Here is a 25,221-nt window from a genome sequence, read left to right on the forward strand (position 1 = left end):
AACAGAGCTTTATCTGCCACAGACTTAGATCTATATAGCTAATCCCAGTGGATTCTACAGTGTATAATGCCATCTGTTACTGCTTATTTTGGACTTTGAAAATCTTTCATTTTTTTTTTTCCATGAAAAAGTGAGTTCAGTCTGACTCATGTGATCCAGCGTAAGATTACTTGAAGTCTGGCCTTATAAGTCATTGGGGTATGTCATCGTCTGTGTGTTCAGAGAACTGGGAATGCACTATGACAAAAATCATTTCTCTCCAACCAATGACTGATTCCTGCAATTCCCTCTTGTCTAAGGATTTGTTCCCTATTCAAATATGCATTTATCTCTTAGAGAGAACACTCCAGGTTTTATTAGTCATTTATGTTATGTCATAAAAGACAAATCAAGAGAGGGGCTTTGAAAAGGGGAAAGGAGAAGAGACAATGGGGGTCTTGGGCTCTGGAAGCAGAATGTGGAAGTGGGGGCATTGAGAACTTTGACAGAAACTTCTCCACAATTTTGCTTGTAATCAATTCTGCACTGGAATATTCATAAAGTAACATAAGTCTTACCCTGTTTGTGGTGCAGTAAGCCATGTGCTGAGCACAGTGGTAGGGGTACTATTTAAATGACACAGTCCCTGTCCTCACAGAGTGCCCCCTCTAGTAGGAGACAGAATATAAGCACACACTTGCCTGCAACAGATGACTAAACACAACGGTTATGTTAGTTAGGAGCTGATGGGGTGGATAGAAGTCAGCAGAAATCACAGCGTTCCAGTACTTCCCAGTCTTGCAACCAGAGTACCTCTAATGGCAAAGGAGAGCATCTGGGGCCTATGGGTTGGGGAGTAGTAGTAGCCTGATGGCCCATCCAAGAGTAAAATTCCTTTGAAAGTATGTGTTTAAACATAAAAATTTAAGCAGCATTTCCTACCTAATAATTTTTTCTTGTTTATTTGAGTGCACTATAAAACTGATATTTCAATTTTCTTTACCCCATTAAAGCTGCTGATGCAGGGAGATGCCCATGTTGATCCCATGTCTCCTTTTACAATTTGATCTAAAGGTGTGTAATCCTGACGGCCAGTGTACTCTGATCTGGTACTTGGGGTGTGGAAACATGCAACCTAACACCTACAGTATTTCCTGTGCTTATGCCTCCATTGGTTACCCTCAGTTGCCTGTACAATCCATTAAAGGCTAGGACTTATTTATAAGGAAACATGACTTGAAATGTATCTTTGTTGTTTGCTGTCTTTATATTTTGCTGATTAAATATCTGTAAGTTAACTCTTGGTCATTCATGAGGTACACAACTGAATGGTCATTTTGAGTTCAGCTCCCCACCCGTGTATTCATGGACTAAGTATTAAGTAATGGTGCCCTGATGATTATGGTGTTAATGAAGAAATAAACACAACACAAGTGGGTGGTTCCATAAAGACTGGGCAACAATTGCAAAAAAGAAAAAAAAGGGGGGGCGGTTAAGATATGTAGTGAGAGAGTGAGAGACCTGTATCACTCCTACTGCGTTGTATCTACTTTAGTCCTGGGAACGAAAGCTGACTTCTAAGCTTGCCTGAGGGAACTGACATTTCTCTCACAGAGGTCTTTGAAAATACAGAGCCGGGACTAGTTCTTTAACCTGCCACCACTGTAGAAATTATTAGCAATTTCTTAATAGAAATGATCAGCCCAGTTGACAAGACTATCCTAGCACTTGCATATTTCTCTTATGAAAATGAAACCAGCACACTTTTGGGAAGCAGCCTTTTGGTTCCCAGCCTCGAGTGTTCAACGGAAGTTGAGTGAACTGGTGTTTTTCCTAAATTTGGTAGATTTCGATTGAGACTTGTCATGTCATCTGTACAAAAGCAGATATGGTTAGTAGGGTGGGAGGCAGAATGGACTTGGTCCCATGAAAAGCTTCCATTAGGTCACATTCGAAAGGGCTTTTCTTTCTGTAACACCATATTTTCCTTGGCATGGAATTCTGCCTTTCTTGTTCCCAATAATTTACATATGGGAAACATTTCACCGAAATTTTAAGATCAGCCTCGTGTGGCTTCCCCTATGTCGTCTTGCGTCTCCTAGTAGCAAAGTTAATGACAGACATTTAGACAATTGGTGATTTATCCACAGGAAAACAATGTTTTATTGTTCTTATCTTTGAGGCACATGTGATGGAAAATTCACTGAAGAATGGGGATTTGAAGGGAGATTTCCAAAATCCTTGGGAAATCCCACACATGGCCAATAGGCTCATACCATGACTCCTGCAGCATGTAAGCAAAGGGCCTCACGTGGAAATGTGTATTGACTCATGCCTCAGAAATTTCTCATATCGGAGCCTGCAGAGGAAGTGGACTGTGGATGGTCATGGTCCCTGTGTGGCTGCTGAGCCTGGAAGAGCTCCAGTATCAGGAAATGTTTTTATGTGCTATGTGCTGGGATCTTGGGATTCTGTTCAGACCCTGTCACACAGAAGTCACTGTCCAGGCTGGAGAAATAGACAAAATTCTTTATGCCTATAAGGCTATAGCAGCAGGTCTTAAATTCTGTTCCCTAGAAAAACAGCATCAACCTCACTAGGAACTTGTAGAAATGCAAATTCTTGTGCTCCCTAGACCTTCTGAAATAGAAATTGTGGGAGTAGATTCCTGCGATTTTTATAACAACAAGCCTTCCAGGCGATTCCAATGTAGTCCTCTAGGCTAGAGGTGGGCTCACAGATTTAGGGGAGAATAGATGGGGAGACCGGAATTCAGATGGGGGCAGGCTGAAGGCAAGGTAGAGAGGATGCTACTTGTAAGGGGTTGATAAGTTCGTTGAGCAAAAGAAAGAGAGAGAGAGAATGAGGTTGGTGAAGGAAGGGCATTTCAGACAGAGTGTGCACTAGGCTCAAAGAGCCAAGAATGGAAAGACTGAGGGCAGGAGAGGAGACAAACAGAGCCAGAGATGAGTTTGGAGAGTTTGGGTCCATTGGAGCAGGACTTTTATCTCAGTGAGGTGTGCAAACTGTGTCCTGGAAACCAAGGTGTAGTCTGACATCTTGAACGGAGGCTGCCCTACCAGAGCCGTGCTGAAGACTGGCTGCCCAGACCTTGGCCCTGCCCCACTGATTCAGAACATTTGTTGCTCTAGTTGTTGAGCTTATCGGGTGATTTGAATGTGTTGGAACAGAGTTGTGCTAAGATTATTCTTTGATTGCCTTGGCATCTACTCTTCTCTCTTCCCCCTCTGGGCCCATTTCCCTGCTATAGGAAATGACACACAGCTCTAAAATAATAATAATAATGATGATGATGATGTAAGAAATCTATGGAGCAACAGGGTATGTTTGCCAAAGATCTAGGAATGAGGAAAATGGCGTCAGCAGATAATGGTAGAAAGGTTTGGAATCATCATTTATGGAGAAGTAATAAGTGGCTAGAATGACAGGAAGTCCTAATAATAGCAACATGAATACTATCACTTAGGGGCACCTGGGTGGCTCTGTAGGTTGATCGTCAGACTCTTGACTTCAATTCAGGTCATGGTTTCAGGACTGTGAGATCAAACCCTGCATCAGGCTCCCCGTTGGGTGTGGAGCCTGCTCAAAATTCTCTCTCCCTCTCCCCATATCCCTCCCCCACTTTGCACAGGCATGCGCGCTCTCTCTCTCTCTCTCTCTAAGAAACAAAACAGAAAGAATACTATTGTTTATCACCATACTGAGCACTTTACAAACATTAATTATTTAATCCTCACAACAACCCTGTCAGTTTGCTTGAAAAAATTTACAGGTGAGAGAGACCACCTCAGACAAAAGTGATTCCACTAAGAGTCTCAAATTGAACCAAGGTCATTTTTATTCAAAAGTCAGTACTAACAGTTCAGAAGAGGGACGATATTGATGGCGGCACCACTATGAGAATGTATTTGATATCACTGAACTGTATATTTAAAAATGGTTAAGATGGCAAATCGTATGTGATGTGTATTTTACCACAGCTGTTTTTTAGAGCTATACTGTTGTATATATCACATTGATACATATTCCAAAGATAATTTGATGTGACCGTTTCAACAGTCCTTGGAACGAAGGAAATGCCTGCCTTTTGGTGAGAAAAACAGGTGTCTTAATATCCTCACTCATTTCTTACATTCTTATCTCCATTCTCCTCCTCTCACTCCTCCCCACCCTGAACAGATAGATGGACAGATTATCCCCTTCCCTCGCACACACATATACACAACAGCCACATACTCTCTGAACAGCCACTGTAGCTGAGGCTACCCAAGTCCTCATGGTGTTTCTGAACAGCAGTGATTCAGAACAAGCTCACTTGGCCTTAAAACTGACAGTGGAAGAAGAAACATCTTCTTCTTCAAAATGGGAAGCCCCATTTTGAAGAAGCTTGGAAATCTGATGAAGGTGAAATGGGAAGAACGCAGGTAGAACAGATGACAAACCCAGGTGTTTAAATCCAATAGCACACACAGGTGCGTGCACACACGCACACACACAGAGGAAATGAGCAGGTGAACCCATATAATTCCAGAGAAATGAGAAAAGGGAAGAATAGAGGGTTACGTGCTTGCCTACAATCCTGGCTGCATTTCCTCAAACTTTTCTCAGCCTCACCTTTTGGCAACTCTTTTGTAGACAGGAGTGTGGTTTTCCTAGTTTCCGACCACAAGGTGGGGCTTGTGTTGGAACATACAGAACATTAGAAGATTCTTTGTGTTAGCCTTTTCCATTTAGAAAACTCTTTATGTCATCACATAGATATGATTGAGGACAACCCAGAGTATCTTACGACACTTTACCTTATCTGGCTGCAGGATTCCAAAAGCACACAGAATGGAATTAGTGCATAGCTTAAGACCTGCATCTGGAACACTTATTTATCATAGGAAAGATAAAATACCTTCTCTTCTGAGTTCTTTTTCCTTTGCTGTGGTGTTTTTGTGCACATAGGTAGAGCTTTGCTGTGCTACAGGATTCCTTCACAAAGCCCCTGAAAGGTCAAGGTGAGCCTGAGCCACTACCCGGTTTGCTGTCCCTGTAGAATACAGTATATTGGAGGGAGTGAGGGGGAGAAGAAGAAGAGGAAGAAGAAAAAGGAGAAGTGTCAAAACAAGATTATAAGACTTCTTAAAATAAATCCATTGCCCATGTTTAAGAAATTACACTTTTAAGACATAAATATATTGCAATATGTTTATCTTATTTTAAGATTGCGTAAATATATTGTAACATATTCATGTTACTAAAAATAAAAGCACTTCTTGAACTGGGTGAAGGGAATTAAGAGTGCACTTGTTATGGTGAACACGGAGTACTACATAGAATTGCTGAAGCACTGTATTGTACCCCTGAAACTGATAAAATACTAGTTTTATTATAGTGTACATTAATTATACTGGAATTTAAAAATAAAGAAAGAAAGAAAAGAAAAATAATAAGAATGAAGAGAATAAAAAAATAAAAAATAAAATAATTGAATCCCAAAGTAGTGCTGTGTCTTTGCTACAGAGGGATAGAGGAATCAAACCTAAAAATATATACATATAAGCACTTTGTAGTACATTCAGGTTCTGTGTCTATAATGGGATAAAAAGTTTAAAGTTGAATATTAAATATTCTATCACTATATTTCTGTCACTGAGGGTATGAACTTATTCAGTGATAACATCAAAGACCAACTTCAAGAGTTTTGTGAATGCACGATCCTGGCAAATATACTCCTGCCCCTCAACCCCATCGCTTTGATAAACTCTGTTTACAAACCACAGATGTTACTGAATAGATTTAACAGGGATGGTGGTGATGGGACACACTTTGCTCCTATAAGCAACTTCTCACCTATCAGAAGCCTTTCCCTTAATTTCTAACCTTAAAATGATCTTTTGAAATATAGTTTTCAGAATTTAAGGCACCATGATATAAATTCTCCATGTCTGGATTTGATCTTGTTCTGCAGAGAGGAAAGAGCCAGGCTTCAGGGTTGAGAATTGAATTCAGATTTGAATCCAGATGCTTACTAGCTGTGGGTACATCATTTTTACTCTCAGAGCTTCTGCTTTCTCACTGGTAAAATGGAAATAACAGCACCAAACCCATAACTTTGTGGTGAAAAATAAACGAGTTAACTTGTGTAAAGAACCTAATACACTCAATGTTGTAGACAGATCCAAAACAATCCCTATCAAGATTCCAATGGCATTTTTCACAAAGTAGAAAAAGTAATTCTAAAATTCGTATGGAACCATCTGAGTCCAATAGCCAGAACAGTCTTGAGGGCAAGGAACAGAGGTGAAGATATCACACTCCCTTATTTCAAATTATACTGGAAAGCCATAGTAACCAAAATAGTAGAGATGCAGCATAAAAATAGAAAAATGGAACAGAATAGAAAGCTCAGAAATAAACACAACCATATATGACCAACTGATTTTCAACAAGGGTGCCAAGAATACGCAATGGGGAAACAACAGTCATTTCAGTAAATGTTGCTGAGAAAACTGGATATCCACGTACAGAATAATGAAACTGGACCCACACTTTACACCATACATAAAAATCAGGTGAAAATGAATTAAAGGCTTAAAATAAGACCTAAAACTATAAAACTCCTGGAAGAAAGCACAGGAGAAAACTCCTTGACATCGGCCTTTGGCAATGGATTTTAGGCTATGACACCAAAAGTGGAGACAACAAAAGTGAAAGTAAACAAGTGGGATCATAACAAACTAAAATCCCTCTGCACAGTAAAAGAGACAATCAAATGAAAAGGCAGCCTACAGATTGGGAGAAAATATGTTTAAGCATGTAAGTGATAATGGGTTAATATAAAAAATACATAAGGAACTCATACAACTCAATAGCACAAAATAAAACTAAAGAGAAAGTCCAGCCTGATTTAAGAATGGGCAAAGGACTTGAACTGACATTTTTCCAAAGAAGACATACAAATGGCTAACAGGTATAAGAAAAGATGCTCAACGTCACTAATTATCATAAAAATAGAGATCAAAACTATAGGAAATATCATCTTATACCTGTTAATATGATTATTATAAAAAATAACAGTAACAAATGTTGATGAGGATGTGGAGAAAAGGAAATCTTTCTACACCACTGGTGGGGATATCGTTTGGTATAGCCACTATGGAAAACAGCATGAAGGTTTCTCAGGAAACTGAAAGTAGACCCACCAGATGATCCAGGATTCCCACTTCTGGGCATAAACCCAAAGAAAATGAAATCAGCGCCTTGAAGAGATATTCCCATGTTCACTGCACATTATTCACAATAGCCAAAATATGGAAAAAACTCAAGTGTCCGTTCCTAGAAGAAGGGAGCAACCAACACGGTATATACTTTAAACTTATACAATGTCATATGTCAAGTAGATCTCAATAAAGGTGGAAGAAAAAAGAAATTGTGATATGGAATATTAAAAAAGAAGGATATCTTAGGGCACTGGGGTAGTCCATTAAGCATCTGCCTTCAGCTCGGGTCATGATGCTGGGGTCCTGGGATGAAGCCCTGTGTCAGGCTCCATGCTCAGCTGGGAGTCTGCTTATCCCTCTCCTTCTGCCCTTCCGCCCCTACCCACTTGTGCTCTTTCTCTCTCAGGGTTTTTCTCTCTCAAATAAATAAATAAAATCTTAAAAAAAAAAAAAGTAGGAGGATACCTTGCCATTTGCAACAGCATGGATAAACCTGGAGGGTATTATTCTAAGAGAAATAAGCCAGACACAGAAAGAAAAACAACTTCACAATCTCACTTATATGTGGAAACCTAAAAAGTTGAACACGCAGAAGCAGAGCAGAACAGTGGTGTAAAGGTTGTGGGGAGGAAATGGTACAAAGTTACAGATCTGTAGGATGAATAATTCTAGAGATCTAATGTACACCATGGTGACTATTGTTAGTAATATTGTATTGAATACTGGAAATTTGCTAAGAGAGTAGATTTTAGGTAACTTCATCAGCAAAAAAAAAATGGTAGGAGATAATTAGCTTGATTGTAGTAATCACTTCACTATCTATGTTTATATCAAATCATCATATTTTACACCTTACACATATACAATTTTTATATTTTAAAAAACTTAGCACAGTGACTGGAACACAAATCTACCTCTCACTTTCTCACTTCCCCTTCTGTCTTGGTCTTCTTGTACCACCAGCCACAGCCACGCAACGGTAGAATGGAATTAAGGAGCTCCATTCAGGACACAGTTGGAAGAGCTCTATTAGACAATAATTGACCTATACCTCAATAATTCTGCAACAATAGTTCAAATACTTTCTCAAGTGTCCAAGTTCACAGAGACTCCATCCTTCCAACTGCTTACACTCAAAGTTTTCATCACCAATCAGTCTTTTTCTCGCATCTCCTACTCAATCCTTCAGGATTTTGTGCTATCTTTAAAATAGCCAGAATCTGACCGTAGTTACCACCTCTGCTGTTACCACCCTGGTCTTGTGTAAACAATTATCTCTTGTATTCCACAATAGCCTGTAAGCAGTGATCCCGATTTGTCTTTGCCCCCATTACGAATGCTTTCTCCCCCAGCCGCTGGAAAGTCGCCATGCCACTGATCTGCTTCAGACCCTGCGATGACTCTCCACTCAAAGTAAAGGCTGAAATCCTTATAATGAGCTACAAAGCCTATCTGATCTGGCCCTTACTCTCTGTCCTCCTGTCCTACTCATTCTTTCCCTCTCTGCTCCAGCCACACCAGCCTTCTCACTGCCCCCACAAGCACAGCTGTGCCCGCAGCTCTGTTACCCCGAGCTGTCCCTTTGCCTAGAATACTTACCCACATAGCCACTTAGCCAGTTCCCATAGCTTTTAATTCTTAGCTCAATCTCAGACTGTTAGGGCCAATTTAATGTTAAACCCTGTTTAACTATTAGGGCCTGCTTAGCCAGAGCAACTCCATATTGCCTAGGTAGCCATATTGTTGTTTACATCCATGGACTTCATTCTGGGAATAAACACCCTTGTAGTTTCTGGTACGGTTCCGGGTATGGATTCCAGGAGTGAACGCCTTAACAACAGAAGCCACATACCTTGGGTCTGCTGTTATGCCCTATAAAACCAGCCTGTGAGATTGGGAGGGAGTCGCTCTCTTCAGAGGTGGCCCTGGCCGGTCAGTCTGACTTCTAATGCTTGGCATAGAATAAGGCTTTGCATAACTTTCACTTCGTCTCAGTCTCGTTCCTTTGATAACGGACCCCAACAAGCCTCTCAAAGAAGCTTCCCTGACTCCCCAGTGGTATAATCTTTCTCTACTCTTACCCAACTAACACCCTGATCCCCTGCCCTGCTTTACTGTTTTCCCCCGATAACATTTTATCCACCTAAGACACTCCCCAAGTGTAGCCATTTTGATTTGTTAATCCCTAACGTTTCCCAAGCAACTAGAAAAGTGGTTTAAATATAGAAGATGCTCTGTAAATATTTGTTCAATAGATAAATAATGTAAAAGTGAAGCCTCTCGACATATATTTTCAAGTGATACTCATAAAATTTGATGTGTTTTCTTTCCAGCAAATCATGTAGGTTTGCTTGCTTTCTCTGAACGAATTTTTCCAACCCCAACTACATTACTTGTTTCACAATAAGGGTCAACATCTGTAACCTATCTAAGAGTCATGAAGAAACCAAGTAAGAGGAAATGGTGTCAGGAAAGAGAAGATCACACACAGGAAATATTTCCTCTTATTTTTCGGTGGGAATGGGGGATGGACAAGAATATGATGGTAACTCACACCATCCTCATGACCTTCTATTCTGGGCTCTTTCTTCATCAAACCCATTCACGTTAATGCTCTTCTCCTCTCAAATGATGATGAGAACCTTGAAAATGATACTTGTTAGTTAGCTACATTTAAGAGCAGTACTAATGAAAATTTTGCTAAAGCTGAGGTTTGGGTAAGTATGCTCTCCTGACGTAAGTGGTCAGTCTCCCAGAGGGAGTTCTCCATCTCTTCCACATATACCAAGCTTCTTAGAATAATCCATTAGACAGAAAGGACTGTAGAGGCAAATTCCCTCATTTTACAAATGAAAAACCTGGGGCCTTGACAGGAAGAGGGACCAGTCCTACTAGGTTATGTTGTCCTTGTCCCTGCACTGAATCAAGACCATATCTTCCAACCTTCTAAGTGCTCTCAGTCAGCAGAAGATGGGAGAAGAAAGGGAAGTGTGTCTAAAACCAAGTCTGTGAGACTTATAGACAGAAAAACATCCTAAGGCAAAACAGAGTCTCTTGTTTACATTCAAATCCTAACTCTGTCTGCTTCTTGCTAGGTGACCCTCTGCAAGTTCCTTAACCTCTCTGAGTCTGCTTCCTCATTGGTTAAATGGGAATAAATGAGACCAAAATATGTTATTATGAATGTTAAGACAAATAAAACCTATGACACACTTAGCAACAAGATCCTGTTGGTGCAATTATTCCTCGAGTCAGGACTCTGCACTCATTGCTGAAGTCCAAGTCCACGGAGTCCAGAAAAGAAATGTGCCGTTTAACTGTTTCTCATTCAACTTGGCTTCCCAATACCTGCTTCGTTTCTCTTTGGGTGTCTCCTGTGTTCTTGCTATCTCTGACTGGCTGTGTTATTTCTCCTCCTTCCTGCCCAAGTTGCTTTTATCTCCAACTCTGTAGGAGGTGGTGGTAGTGGTGTTTTCCAGGGCCACCCCCACCATCGGGGAAAAGGAAGTGCATGAAAAGTACATAGAACAGGTTTGGAGCAGATAGCTTTTCCTAAGTTTCAAAACTTGACTATTTTTGTGGGTGGTGATTTCCTCTTTTCTATTTTAGGGACCACATGGAAAGATTTAATTTTTCTGGGTAAGGTGACACAGTTAGGTAAAAGAACACCCTAGACGTGGCAAATAGTAAATTTTGCTACATAGGAAAATATACTACCTAGAAACAAGGGTCTTATATCTGGAAATCAGATACCACAGGGCACCAGATTGGGTAGAGTTGATGAAAGAATTCTATATCCTTTTGTATCACTTTGGAGAATTCTAAGAGACTGGCCACATCTCTAAGACTATAATCTGAATTAGTTCCCAATTTTGTTTTCTTTTTATGTTAAAACATCACTTTTTTTTTCTTGAATTACATACCTTTTGGCAAGTTGAAAGAAATAATGAGAGGACTAAAATTTTTCCCCTATCTCAGCCACATTTTGTCACTGGCATTATCTTTCAGCCAATTAGCAAAGAGCTTGCCTCATTTGAAAGCATTATTCAGTTTTCTTCTTTTTTGGGGAGGATTTGGATTTTACTCTGGTGGACAGCAGGAAAAACAAAGGTCACTCATGTCTTGAATTCACATAATATGAGGATTTGTTTCCTCCTCCTCATTCTTGTCCTTATCCATCTCCACCTTCTGAGGACTTCAGGAATGTTTGTTCTGAAGTCTCTGTCCTGGGCATACCTAGGGACAGCAAGCAGCAGTCAGAAAATACCATTTATCTTTCAGTTGATGTGATTTAAAAATGGTAAACTTGAGAATCACTCTCTATTCTCAAGTGTTATATCTTGCACTAATTTTTACATTTGGTTTAGGTAAGCAAAGGGCATATAACTTTTTTATATTTTCAAAGGATCAAGAGTTTAAAAAAAAAAAGTTAAGAACCACTGAGGTAATACCTAAAAAGAAAGCTCATCTCTTTCATCTTAGCACATTTAAAGTTTATTAAACTAAACCTGTGAGACACCATTCTTGTTCACTCCCTGATCTCTGGAAATACTGTGTATGGTCCTCTGGACTCTGGTCTGTGAGAGACAGGCAATGGGAAGAAGGAAGCAGTGGAGGCTTCTCCCTCAGTGAAGTTCACTCTGTCACTGGAATTCCCTGCATGCTGTTCTCCATCTCTTAGCCTGCCTGTTGTATTTTGCCTTTCACCCCAGTCCTGAAGCATACTCAAAGAATTTGGACAGCCGATTCACCCAAGGAGGAAACCGCCACCTGCCTGAGCTGGTTACTGTTTTATCAATATCCACCACTAAATGACAGCATGAGGTAAAACTGTAATTTCCATACTAGATTCTTTTGGGTTCATGCAAATGAAACAACAGACAAAGATAAACATTTCCGGGTCCTTTTGCCAAGACTGCTCTTGGGGGAGGTTCTGCAAAGAGGGGCATTTGTACTTCACCTAAGAAATGTTTCTAGAGCACCTGTTCATTGCAGGCACCGAGCCAGGAGGTAGCACACCATGTAGATAAGACAGACATGGCCTCTGACCTTGTGGAATTTCCAGTCAAGTGAGTGAGACACAACAACAATTACACAAATGGGTTGAGTGCTCCTCCTCATTTGAACAGAATCCACCAACATGGAGTTTGTACTGTGGACAAATGGTGTCTTCAGTATTTCAGCAACCCCTAATGCCGAAGCTGAGAGAATGAGTTAAGGTGAAGCTCATATTATGAAATGAAACACTTTAAAACAATCAGAGTTTTAAGGAGAGTTGTAAGGAACAAAATAAAGGAATTACAACATGAGACTTTTTTCCACTTAAGTTACTTTCTTCCATTTGCTGAGTTTCATCTCCACAGAGCTTTCTATTTTTTTCTTTATTTTTTTTAAAGATTTTATTTATTTATTTGACAGACAGAGATCACAAGTAGGCAGAGATGCAGGCAGAGAGAGAGAGAAAGGAGGAAACAGGCTCCATGCTGAGTAGAGAACCCGATGCGGGGCTCGATCCCCAGACCCTGGGATCTCGACCTGAGCTGAAGACAGAGGCTTTAACCCACTAAACCACCCAGGCACCCCTCCACACAGCTTTTTAAAGTCTCACATGCCTAGAACAAGCAAAAGATAAAAATAACAAAAGAACTTTTGAGAAAAGAAGAAAACTATTCTTAGAAAATCATACCTCCTTACTTTACCAGCTTCATAACATTTTTCTTCTGTTACTTGACTCAGTTGCTTCTGTGACTCTTGTTTACCTCAAGACATAAACACACACATAAGTCCAGTCATTTCTAATACAGCAACTTCCCTTTCTGCCAAGTGATTTCATTTCCTATGAACTTTACTTTATACGAAAGAAACCCTAGTGACAAACAATATATAATTGTTATTTCAAAGATCTATTTTATTGTAAACATTGGAGTAAACAATCTCTAAATAGTTTTAGTATAAATCTAACAAAGAAAATAAGAGTATAAGAAACTTTTGTTTTATGGATTTAACAAAGAAATGACTACAAGTAAATATTTATGTTTTTTTTTTTCATATTGAAGACAGATATCCCTAGTCCATAATAAATGCCTATTTCCGCAACCAGCCTCTTCCTCCAATCCCATCCTTTAAATATTGTCTCAGAATCTCAATGAATTTGGGAAATAAAATTGGCAACTGTACTCAGTTCTTTGTGTGTATTTACAGTACTTTTTCAAAACACACGGACGTGAATTGAATTACTAGGTATAAAAATGAAAGTTCTACAAATGGAAGGGGAAAAAAGGCAGGCAGATATAAGCTTGAAGAGATTTGTTGTGTTGATATATTTTTACTTTTTGATTGCTAAACTTTTTTTTTTAAGTTTCTGTTTATTTATTTGAAAGAGAGAGAAAGAGTGTGAGCACAAGCAGGCAGAGAGGCATTCAGAGGGAAAGGGAGAAACAGGATCTCCACTGAGCAGAGAGCCCAACGAGGACTCTGGAATCATGAGCTGAACTGAAGGCAGATGCCTAATGGACTGAGCCATTCAGGTGCCCCTTGATTGGTAAACTTTTAAAAAGTAATATGGTTTTCCCACTCCAAGCAAAATGTTACTAATGTGACAGATCAGAGGGGAAGAAAACTGACATTTATTATCTCCTTAGTGCCAATTCCACTCTTGGGATTATTTATGTATTTCCTCATTTAACTCTCACTGTGATCCAATGGAACTGGTGTTATTATCATTCTACAGATGAGAAAACACATGCAGGTTTAAAAATCTCCTCATGGTTGTTCAGCTGGCAAGTGGTGGAACTAGGCTCTAAAGTAGGTTTGCCTTAGCCCAACTCCTATGCATGCATTTAAAATTAAATTATTGTGACTTGCCATTGCTCAGAACCAATACCTTTAGCTGTTTGATCTTCCAACTTGCCAAGACTGGAAAAGGCCTTTTCTTTCAAGGTAGAAAGAATACTTTTTAGCAGCAACTTTACTTGGCATTTTTGCAAATCATATACTGGAGATGTTTGAACTTGGAAATGGAACCAAAATGTCCTTGAGACATTAGAGCAAAGAAGTTATGCTATTAATGAAGTAAATATACATGTTTGTTATCTGTAGAAGTAGGAACCGTGTTTTACGTCTCTAAGCTAACTCTGAGTTTTGCTAACTAAAATTTCAGGGGGTAGATATTTTATATTTATGATTTCATGTTAATGACATTGTAATTCCCTGATACATGTTTAGCATTTGTCCATGGTTCTCCTAAAGTTGGGGGCTGCTGAGCTGAAACGGTTTCCTCAAAGAGAGAAAAAATTCCAGGTGCTAGTTAAGACTTTACTACCAGGATTAGGAAAGTAGCTCAGATATTAGCGACTGTGTGTAATAGCATTATGTCTAAAGAAAAATGTACATACCTTAATTAAAAATAATTTATTGCTAAAAAATGCTAACTATTATCAGAACTTTCACTGATTACAATACTTTTGTTGATGGAGGGTCTTGACTTGATGCTGAACTGCGGAGTGGTCAGAGTGGTGGATGCTGAAGACTGGGATATTTGTAGCAGTCTCTTTAAATAAGACAGTAATGAAGTTTGCCACATTGATTGCCTCTTTCATGAACAGTTTCTGTAGCATGCAATGCTGTTTGATTGCATTTTACCCATAGTTGAACTTCTTTCAGCACTGGAGTCGTTCTTCTCAAACCCTGATGCTGCTATCAGCTAAGTTGATGTAACATTCTAAATCATTTGTTGTTATATCAACAATTGCCACAGCATCTTCACCAGCAGTGGATTCCATCTCAGGAAACCATGTTCTTTGCTTGTGCATTAGAAACAACGCTTCATCCATTCAAGTTTTATCAGTGAAATTGCAGGAACTCAATCACATCTTCAGACTCTGCTTCTGATTCTCGTTCTCTTGCTCTTTCCACTATATCCGCCATTCCTGCCTCCACCGAAGTCTTAACTCCTCCAAGTCATCCATAATGGTTGGATTCATCTTCTTCCGAACTTCTGTGAATATTGATATTTGACCTCTTCCCATTAATCATGAATGTTCATGGCATCTAAAATGATAAATCCTTTCCAGAAAGTTTTTTGAATTTACTTTGCCCAGATCCATCAGAGGAATCACTATCTATGGCAACTAGAGCCTTATGAAATGTATTTCCTGAGTAATAGGCCTTGAAAGTTGAAATTAATCCTTGGCTGCAGAATCGATGCTGTGTTATGTTAAGCTGGCAGGCAAACAACATTTATTTCATTGTATATCTCCATCAAAGATTTTTGGGGGACCAGGTTCATTGTCAATGAGCAGTAATTTTTTTGATAGGAATTTTTTTTTTTTTTTCCCTGAGCGGTATAGATAGTGGACCTGAAACATTCTGTAACAGCTGTCATCCAGGCTTTGTTTTTCCATTCACAGACCACAGGCAGAGTAGATGTTGCATAATTCTTAAAAACCCTATGCTTTTTGAGATGGTGAATAAGCATTGTCTTCAACTTAAGGTCATCAGCGGCTTTAGCCCCTAGTGAGAGAGTCAGCCTGTGTTGAAGCTTTGAAGCCAGGCAATGGCTTTTCCTCTCTATCTATGAAAGCCCTAGATGGCATCTCTTCCCATAGAAGACTTTTTGTCTACACTGAAAATCTGTTACTTAGTGTAGCCACCTTCATGAATGATCTTAGCTAGATCTTCTGGATCACTTGCTACTGCTTCCTCAACAGCACGGGCTGCTTCTTCTTGCACCTACTTTGATGTTGTGGACGTGACTTCTTTCCTCTAATTTCACAAACTAACCACTGCTAGCTTCAAACTTATCTTCTGAAGTTGACTCACTTTTCTCAGCCTTCACAGAACGGAAGAGAGTTAAGGTCTTGCTTCGGATTATCCTTTGGCTTAAGTGAATCATGTAACTGGTTTCATCTTCGATCCAGACCACTCAAATTCTCTCCATATCAGCCATACATACTTAGAAGTAGCACTTCTAAATATCTTCAAGAAGTTTTACTTTGTGTTTACAACTTGGCTAACTGTTTAGCATAAAAGGCCTAGCTTTAGGCCTATCTTGGCTTTTGACATGTCTTCCTCACTAATCTTAATCATTCTAGCTTTTGATTTAAAATGAAAGACATGCAACCTTCCTTTCACTTGAAAATTTAGAGGCCATGGTAGTATTATTAATTAGCCTAATTTCAATATTGCCATGTCTCAGAGAACAGAAAGCCTGAGAAGAGAGAGAAAGGTGGGGAACAGCTGGTGGGTATAGCAGTCAGAATACATACATTTATTGATTAAGTTTGTCATCTTCCATGAGTGTGGTTTGTGGCATTCCAAAACAATTACAGTAGTGACATCAAAGATGACAGATCTCAGATCACCATAGTAAATATAATAATAATGAAAACATTTAAATATTGTAAGAATTACCAAAATGTGACACAGAGATGCAAAGTGAGCAAATGTTGTTAGACAAGCTATAGACTTGCTCATCAAAGGGTTGCCACAAACCATTTATAAAAAACACAGTCTCTGTAAAGAGCAAAAAAGCAAAGCAAAATGAAACAATGTATGCCTATACTAAGGAATTGGATAACCTCTTTCAAAAACAATCATGACATTTCCCTCCCCACACACTTGTGTGGACAAGCTCACTACTTCAGCCAGCCTCCTGGGAAATAAGAAAATTGCTGAATCAACTGAATTATTTATGAACTGTGTACTTGCCCAGATGTGAACAGAGTTTTAGTCCTTCTCTTGGTGCCTTTTATCTGGGAAAAGAAAAAAAAAAAAAATGGACTAATCTCTGAAGACCAAGGGATAAAGTAAGAAACTTCACTGAGTCATAAAAAGATGGTTTGTATCTAAGTGAACTCGAGAAAAGTTCTTTCAACTCCCCTTTGTGAATGTGCTTTTCGACAGGGGCTAACAATGGTTCAATGGTTCAATGGTTTTTGAATCATTGACACTGCTACTTAGGTATATGAACTTGGAGACATTGTTAAGTTTCCTCATCTGTAAAATGAGAAATATTACTATGACATTGCTGTGAAGATCAATTAATACACACACTGTCACTGACATCAAGAAAATTGAAATGATATTTAAGCAGTTACGCTGAAGTCACCAAACAAATCTTTCAGCAAGGGAAGTTTTTTTTCCCCAAACCACAAATGCTCAAATTCTGAAACATTATTACTATTTCTTTAATTTTCAGTCATTTTTTGTCAAAGAATTTAATTTAAATCTTCTATCAGGGCACCTGAGTGGCTCAGTCCATTAAGCATCTGCCTTTGGCTCAGGTCATGATTTCAGGGTCCTGGGAGGGAACCCCACAGCAGGTTCCTGCTCAGTGGGGAGCCTGCTTCTCCCTTCCTGCCTCCCCTGTTTGTGCACACACACTCTCTCTCTCTGTCAAATAAGCAAATAAATAATAAAATCTTAAAAAAATAAATCTTACATCAATGTTTAAGGAAGTTACTTCCTCAAGAGTTCTGGAATTCTCTAGATTTTAAGATTCTCCATATTCCAGATTTTCATTTGAAAGGGCAACTCGGATGCTAACGCAGTCATATATTTGGAGCTTTAATTTTAGCAAACCATAACTGGAACTGATGATGTTTCTATTTTGTTATATTATTACATTACATGCTGTAAGCTGGCTTAACTGGTATTTCAGAAACTGATCTTTTATCAAGAATGCCTCTAAGGCAAATGATATTTTTAGGAAATAATTGTTGGTTGAATATCCTTGCAGTATGGAAATTGGTAACCTGATAAAAATGAGAACTATAAGTCATAACATTTGGCATAGGTGGGAATTTACCAATTTAAAAATTAAGCAGGAAGTTTACATATATTAACTTTATGAGATGGGAGTGTTATTAAATCCATTTTGTAGATACAGAAACCAAACTCAGAAAGTTTAAAAGTCATACAAAAATTAAGCGGCTGAAGCAGGGTTTGAACTTAGATGCCTTTATCCACTAAGTATAATTAGCTACCACCCCATCCCACCCCAACTAAGTAACCCCAGGGAACTACTTCCTAGAGCACAGACATATCTTCATTCACCTGTCCTTGAACCATGTCTTTATATAGAATGTACTGGTTTTCTCTACCTTCTCTTCCTTCAATATCCTGCTCACACTGCTTATGGAATATTCTGTCTTTATGCCCTTGTTGGGATTAACATATCAATACCACTTATCTGTTCCGTAATATAGTGAAGTCCTTATATCGCTTTCTTCTTCTGATGGACCAAACTCTTTGAAAACATGTATCTAATCTTATCTATCTTTAGATCCCCACATGACTCAGAATTTACTTGATAAATATTTTTGGAACTGAAAGATGTGTCTTTCCATTCTTTCAAACATACATTAGAAAGCCAAATCTTTTGAAGAGTTGTAATATGCTCCTTGGGAACAGTAATAGTTCCTGGAAACTTTCCAAAATGCTCAGAAAAGAACTTCTCAAAATTATGTCTTCAATAAAAGTGGTTGGCAAGATTACCTTCCCTGTCATTGAAGCACATGTAAGTTACCTAAAGAAATGACCATGCCCTTAAAGAGTAATCATAAATGACCTTACTTTAACAAATGCCAGAGAGTACAACAATAAATTTATTTATACATAAAAAATTACAACTGATAATAATGTATCAAAGAAGCTTGAATATTTAACAATGATTTTTAAATGTGCTTTAAAACAAATATGTTTTTAAATAAAATAAATTCTGTTAAAGATCCAATAGCACTTCAATCCTGCCAAAAATTTGATGAGACAAATTAGAGTCTGATGACTCAGGTCTGCTCTCAAAGGGCAAGCGGATGGTTGCATATTGTGGAATTTCCTCTGACATAATGCAAGAATGAGAGTGCATATTCTCTGCTGCTCTGAATAATATAAAAAGCCACAGAAGCTCTCCAACCAATAGAAGCCCCTTGGGACAGCAGAGCTCACAAGCCTCTGGGACAAGAGCCAGAAAGAAACCAGACCGAAGGCACCTTGCATCAACATGACTTCCAAGCTGGCTGTTGCTCTCTTGGCAGTTTTCCTTCTTTCTGCGGTTCTGTGTCAAGGTAAGCAGACTTTTCTGGTCTACAGAATTTTCCTGTGTCTAAATGTGATCCTCAGATAGCAAGATTTCCCTTAATGTTTTAATAGCAAACATCTTCTTTATTCAACTAAAGGAAATAATATTTGCAGTAACTTAAAATTAAATTGAAGCTTTAATTGTTTAGGTTTTATCTCTACAATACTTAGAAGGACATCTTGTTCCTATTTTTCATACTTTATAGGATGCATACATATAAACGCATTAATATAAATCTATAATTTAGAGCATAGGGGAGAAGCAGAGAGAGAGAGAGAGAGAGAATCTCAAGCAGACTCCACGCTGAGTGAGGAGTCAGATGCGGAGCTTGATCTCATGACCCTGAGATTATGGCCTGAGCCAAAACTAAGAGTCAGATGCTTAACCAACTGGGACATCCAGATACCCCTAGAATATATCTTACTAGAGACCACAATTACCCATATTATTTATTAGTATCAAGTGAGGTAACTCCATAACTTTATTCCACATGTTGTTTTATTGACAAGCTTTCCTCTTTGATTTAAAGACAACCTGACAAATTGTAAACCTTCTTGGGATCTCTCCCTTGAAAGAAATACAGTTAGAAATGTTTGTTTTTATACTTCTTTTCTTTTCCATTAAGCATTACAGATTTTGCTAAGAGACATCTTTGTGCAACTTATATATTTCTATTAATGCTTTCTGAAGGCAACTTCTCTGTTGTTGAATCTTAGTTTACATACTATAAGTAGCATTGTGGTATCATGGAAGATTACACAATCAACTAGAAGAAAAAGTACCATAAGGATGTCAGCATTTCACAAAGACAACTCCAAGTCTTTATGCAGGAAGTCCACCAATCCTGTCATTAATGACAGCTGTGGGTTTTCTTAATTGAACTTAGGGGCTAGGAGAATATCCAGCCTTCTCCTTTATGAATGAGTTTACTAAAGAAGTGCTGTTTACCAAACATACTGTCACCAAATTATCAGATTGGAATTAAGGAGAGAGTAGCCAGCAGATCCATGTTTGGGATGAAATTAATCCTTGTTTTTATTATTTTTCCACAGATGCAGTTCTGTCAAGAGTGAGTTCAGAACTCCGATGCCAATGCATTAAAACCCACTCCACGCCTTTCCATCCCAAATATATCAAAGAACTGAGAGTGATTGACAGTGGCCCACATTGTGAAAACTCAGAAATCATGTAAGTACTTTCAAAAGTGATTAGATATGTTACTTCAGCAAACCTAAAATTGGGGAAGGTGGAAGTATCCAGCAAAGTTCTAGGTTCAGGAATACAGTAGTGGGCAGAACAAAAAACAAAAAATTCTTTGTCTCCATGACATTTAAATATGCCTTGTAACTAAAAATGAGTTGGACTCAGATTTTATGCTCATACTTCAGGAACCACAACTTGAAGGGCAAAGGAATGTCTAAAATCCTCTAAGTACTGATTTAATCATATCTCTCTCATTTCAGTGTAAAGCTTGTCAATGGAAAAGAGGTGTGCCTGGACCCCAAGGAAAGCTGGGTACAGAGAATTGTGCAGATATTTTTGAAGAGGTAAGTTGTGGGTTGTTTTTTTTTTTTTTTTTTTAATTCTTCATTTACCCTGACACATACTGTCTAAAAGTTAGCCTATAAATTTTCTGTTGCTGCTGGAAGTCTACTTTCTTGGGGATCTGAGTCTTTGATTAAAAACAAAACAAAACAAAACAAAAAACAAACAAAAAAACCCCATAGCAATAGTGAATTTGTTGTACTCATGACTGGGAAGACCATACATCTCAGTTTGTCCAGGGAACTGGTTCCCTTTCATTCTCAGAAGTTTCCTAGTTTGGATGATAACTTACCTGTCTCTCTACTCATAGTTGAAAATTAGGATATTTCTAATACATGAATATCTAAGACTATTAATTTCCTAATAAATATATTTTCAAAAATGATACTTTCCTCCTTATTAGAACACTATTAATTAATTTTTTCCCATTTTATTTATTTTCAGGGCTGAGAAACAGGAATCATGAAACAAACAAGCATTCTCTGTGGTTTCCAAGAATTCCTCAGTAAAGATGTCAATGAGACTTCATATAAATCTACTTCAGCACTCATGTTCCATGTGGGTCTGGTGTAGGGTTGTCAGATAAAAGACAGTATGTCCAGTTAGAGTTGAATATTAAGTAAAACAATGAATAGGTTTTTTTTTTGATGTCTCATATATGTTGTCTTATGCAATATCTAGGCATGCTTATGTTAAAAATATTATTCATTGTTTACTGTAAATTCAAATTTAACTGGAAATCCTGGAAACATTTTGTTGTTGCTACAACTTTCCACCCCAGCCTGCTGGTCAGGATACACCAGTCCCTGTTAAACTTTGCCTTGGTTTCTTCTTTATTCCTCAACTGGAGAAAAAGTGTCAGCCACCATCCTAACTCACAGAAGTGTGAGGACATGTGGAAGCACTTTAACTTTTTCTCATGTTGTCTGAATTATGTTCAAGTGAAACTTGTTTGCTTATTTATTATTTATATATTTATTTAAGAAATAAATATAAGAATATCTGTGCATAAATTTGGAAAAATGGGAAAGGAAGCATTGTTGATACTAGTAGAATGATGGTAGTGAATTTATATTTATTTTAATACTAAATGATATTTTATTAGAGAACTATTCTGAACAAGGTTGCCAGATTTAGCAAAATTAAAAACAAGACACCCAATTTGTTTTGAATTCAGAAAATAATTTTTTAGTATTTCATTATTTATCTGAAATTTTCATTGAACTAGCAATCCTACTTTTGATATTCCCAATCTTATCTTGTCATGGGCAGCCTTCTTATAATGTGCTGTGTTGAATCATCAGAACTCTGAGTTAGAATTGTTTCTCAAAACAGCAAAAATTCAACAGGCAATATTAACAAAGTAATTTCTTACTAAATAAAACCTATTTATTATTTATAAATGAATTCTAAATAATTTTACTTAAATTATTGTGTTTTTAAACACTGACTTTATTTTTCTACTTTAAAATGCTTTTATGTGTTCCCAAAGAGATTTTTTTCCTACTATTTTTGATATATGGAAATATAAATGTAATCATAAAATATTTAAAATAAAACTTATTGTCAAAGTCATCAGGTGTTTCTCTTTCTTTGGCAGTTTTAAAAGTTATCATTTTACCTATTTCTACATTAAAAATAATATTTTGAGTTAAAAAATATAAATGCTTGGTGTCCTGGGTGGTTCAATCAGTTACGAGTCTGAATCTTGAGTTCAGCTCAGGTCATGATCTCAGGATCATGAGATCAAACCCTGTGTAGGTCTCTACACTCCACTCAGTCTGCCTCTATCCCTCCCCCATTCACTCTCTCTCAAAATAAATAAATAAATCTAACAAACAAACAAATAAACGTAAATGCTTCCCCTTACATTTTGTATATTGTATGTAAAATTACAAAACTCTAGAAAAACAGATATCTTTTCCAGAGATGGGTTACAAACTGTAGTCTTTTCCAGAGAATGATGGAAATTTTCTCAACTCCCCATTGTATTCCATTTTGCCAATAAGGCTAACTTCAGATTTCTAATTAACCAACCAGGAGTTTGTACAGCTTAGCACAGCTGAGCACTCAGTGGAAGAGGGAAGTGGATACTCCTTACAAGGCACTTCTCAGATCATTGAGGAGTAAAACTGACACATATGAGAGAAGGAAGTTTGAATATGATTAAAGACCAAGCATCTTTGTAAAAAAGTCAAACAAAACTCTAAAAATACAGTAGTTTGACTAAAATACTCAATGGAGGAATTTTATAACAGAGTAGACACAACTGAAAAGAGAATCAGAGATCTGGGAACTAAAACCAAAGAACTGTATCTGGAATTCACAGCAGAGAGATAAAGAGGTAGCAAATAGGAAAAAGTAATGAAAAGATAAGAAGGATTTGGGGATAAGGTCTTATTAATGTCTAGTTGGATTTTTAGAGGAGGAGGGGAGAGGAAAGTGTCAGAGACATTTGAAGTGACAATGACTGAAAACATACCACATGATGAAAAATAATAATCCATAATTTCATGAAATTCAACTTACCAATGCCTAACTTTACATTTCAAGTAAAAAAAGATGAATCTTAGAACTTCGATTCACACTTATCTACCTCCCAACTCATTTACTATTGCTTTTGGGTATTTTAAGTCGACTTTCTTTTAAAGCTCCACAGTGTTGAGTGAGGAAGTTCTCTCCTATTTTCTCACTTACTGGTTCACACTGCAACCTGCTTTTCCTGTGTCATTTAGCTCCTTACAACTGTTTGGGTACCTGCAGCTGCCATTCTTTCCATGTGTCAACATTATCTGTGACGTGGAACACAAAACCTATTCCATCTCTCTTCTAATTCCCAATATACTTCCCCACAAGTGTGCAGCATAATAGCATTAATGAAATATTTATGAGTAATCCATAAGCAGGAACCAACTGGAAATTCAACCCAGTACTCACCATTCCTAAAAATGTTTCCCTCTCGAGGTGACTTCTCCCTATCTATATTTCTTCTCAGACCCTATTAAAGGTCCTCTTCTTCCTCAGAGTTCTGCCCAAGTTTCATTTCCACATTCTCCTCTGAAGATTCAAACTCCCTTGCCTTACCACCATTTAAAGTCTCTCATCGTGTGGATTTCATACACAATGAATAGAACAGATAGCAGATAAGTAATTTTAACAAAACGTTCATACGAAAGATACAGGATTTTTCAGAAGCAGATAGCAAAGAATTATCTTAGAACCTAACCAGACTAGGCTTCACTGAAAAAATTTAAACTAGAGTCTGAATGGTGTGTAGGAGTTAGCCACACAAAGGGAAGAAGGATACATGGGGAAGGGTAGTCTAGACATCAGGGGAGAAGTAATTTGTAGGCAAGAGCATGACACAAATTGAGAAGTGAAATAATTCAGTGTGGCTGGAGTTTAGCATGAAGCAGAACAAACACCAACAGATCAAGCTATGTTAAATGGACTATGTAATCTCAAAAGGGCTTAGATTTGGCATTGAAAACTTCTAGTGGATTCCAATAACCCTCATTTTAAATTGTGAACCTTATAGGCTGTTCTTCCTGTGGCTCCTCCCAAAAGGAAGTGAGAAACCATTAAAAAAAAAAACCAAAAACCCTCAAAAGTCTGATCTTGGGGGATTTTTAATATTATTTGTATTATTATTTTTATTAGAGACAATAATGAGGTGTTCACCTTAAAATGCATAAAATACATACGTGATACATTCAAAAAGCAGAATTTGCTAATTTTCATAACTGCTGTTTTTGTTTTTGCTAAAAATGCATCAAGAAATAGATTCATAGGTTAAAGTTACCTAAGCCAAATCTTTTATTCTCAAGATTTTGATAAATAAGTAGATAATCTGAATCATAAAAAAACTTCCAATTTTATACAAAACCTCTTACTGTATTGAGTACATATTGTTAATATAATCAGTGTCCAACATTGAAAGCCAGGTGAAGACATCTGCACCAATCTGATAAATCTTAACAATCACTACTTCTCGAAGAATCTACTTCCTAATTTCATCTTTATCAACTTTAAAATGTGCTAAAGGATTTTCTCCTAAAAGGAAAGTCTCCTAAAGGACTTTCTCATCTATGCTGTCATTGTTATAGGACAGCAAAGTGTTTCATCAAGGGGTGCCTGGGTAGCTCAGTCGGTAAAGTGTCTGCCTTTTACCTCAGGTCATGATCTCAGAGTCCTAGAATCAAGCCCCACATCAGATCAAACTAGAGATTAGGTATCAGGCAACCAAGCCAAAAAGGAACAATGTGAAAGAATAAGAGAAAGAGTATGAGAGAGTAAGAGTGAGAGAAAAGGAAAAGCCAAACAATTTGATGAACTGAAAATTTTTGCTTTATTTTACATAAGTGATATCAGTAAATTTATGTATGTAGA

At 37.8% G+C, this 25,221-nt stretch overlaps 1 protein-coding gene across 1 annotated transcript; it reads left to right on the top strand.

Moving 5' to 3' along the window:
- The first annotated feature begins 19,150 nt into the window (after positions 1-19,150).
- Positions 19,151-22,310, top strand: CXCL8 (C-X-C motif chemokine ligand 8). The gene is made up of 4 exons (XM_047719988.1): positions 19,151-19,273; positions 20,340-20,475; positions 20,751-20,834; positions 21,277-22,310. The coding sequence occupies exons 1-4, from the start codon at positions 19,210-19,212 to the stop codon at positions 21,296-21,298; spliced, it is 306 nt and encodes a 101-aa protein (XP_047575944.1). The 5' UTR covers positions 19,151-19,209; the 3' UTR covers positions 21,299-22,310.
- Positions 22,311-25,221: the final 2,911 nt, after the last annotated feature.

The sequence above is a fragment of the Lutra lutra genome, chromosome 2 (assembly GCF_902655055.1).
Source record: "Lutra lutra chromosome 2, mLutLut1.2, whole genome shotgun sequence".
Classification (NCBI taxonomy): Eukaryota; Metazoa; Chordata; class Mammalia; order Carnivora; family Mustelidae; genus Lutra; species Lutra lutra.

Bases quoted from the DNA above. Each gene is read 5' to 3' on its own strand.
- CXCL8 (XM_047719988.1), top strand. From the start codon at position 19,210: ATGACTTCCAAGCTGGCTGTTGCTCTCTTGGCAGTTTTCCTTCTTTCT. The intron at 19,274-20,339 runs GTAAGCAGACTT...ATTTTTCCACAG, and splicing joins TTCTGCGGTTCTGTGTCAAG to ATGCAGTTCTGTCAAGAGTG. The intron at 20,476-20,750 runs GTAAGTACTTTC...CTCTCATTTCAG, and splicing joins TGTGAAAACTCAGAAATCAT to TGTAAAGCTTGTCAATGGAA.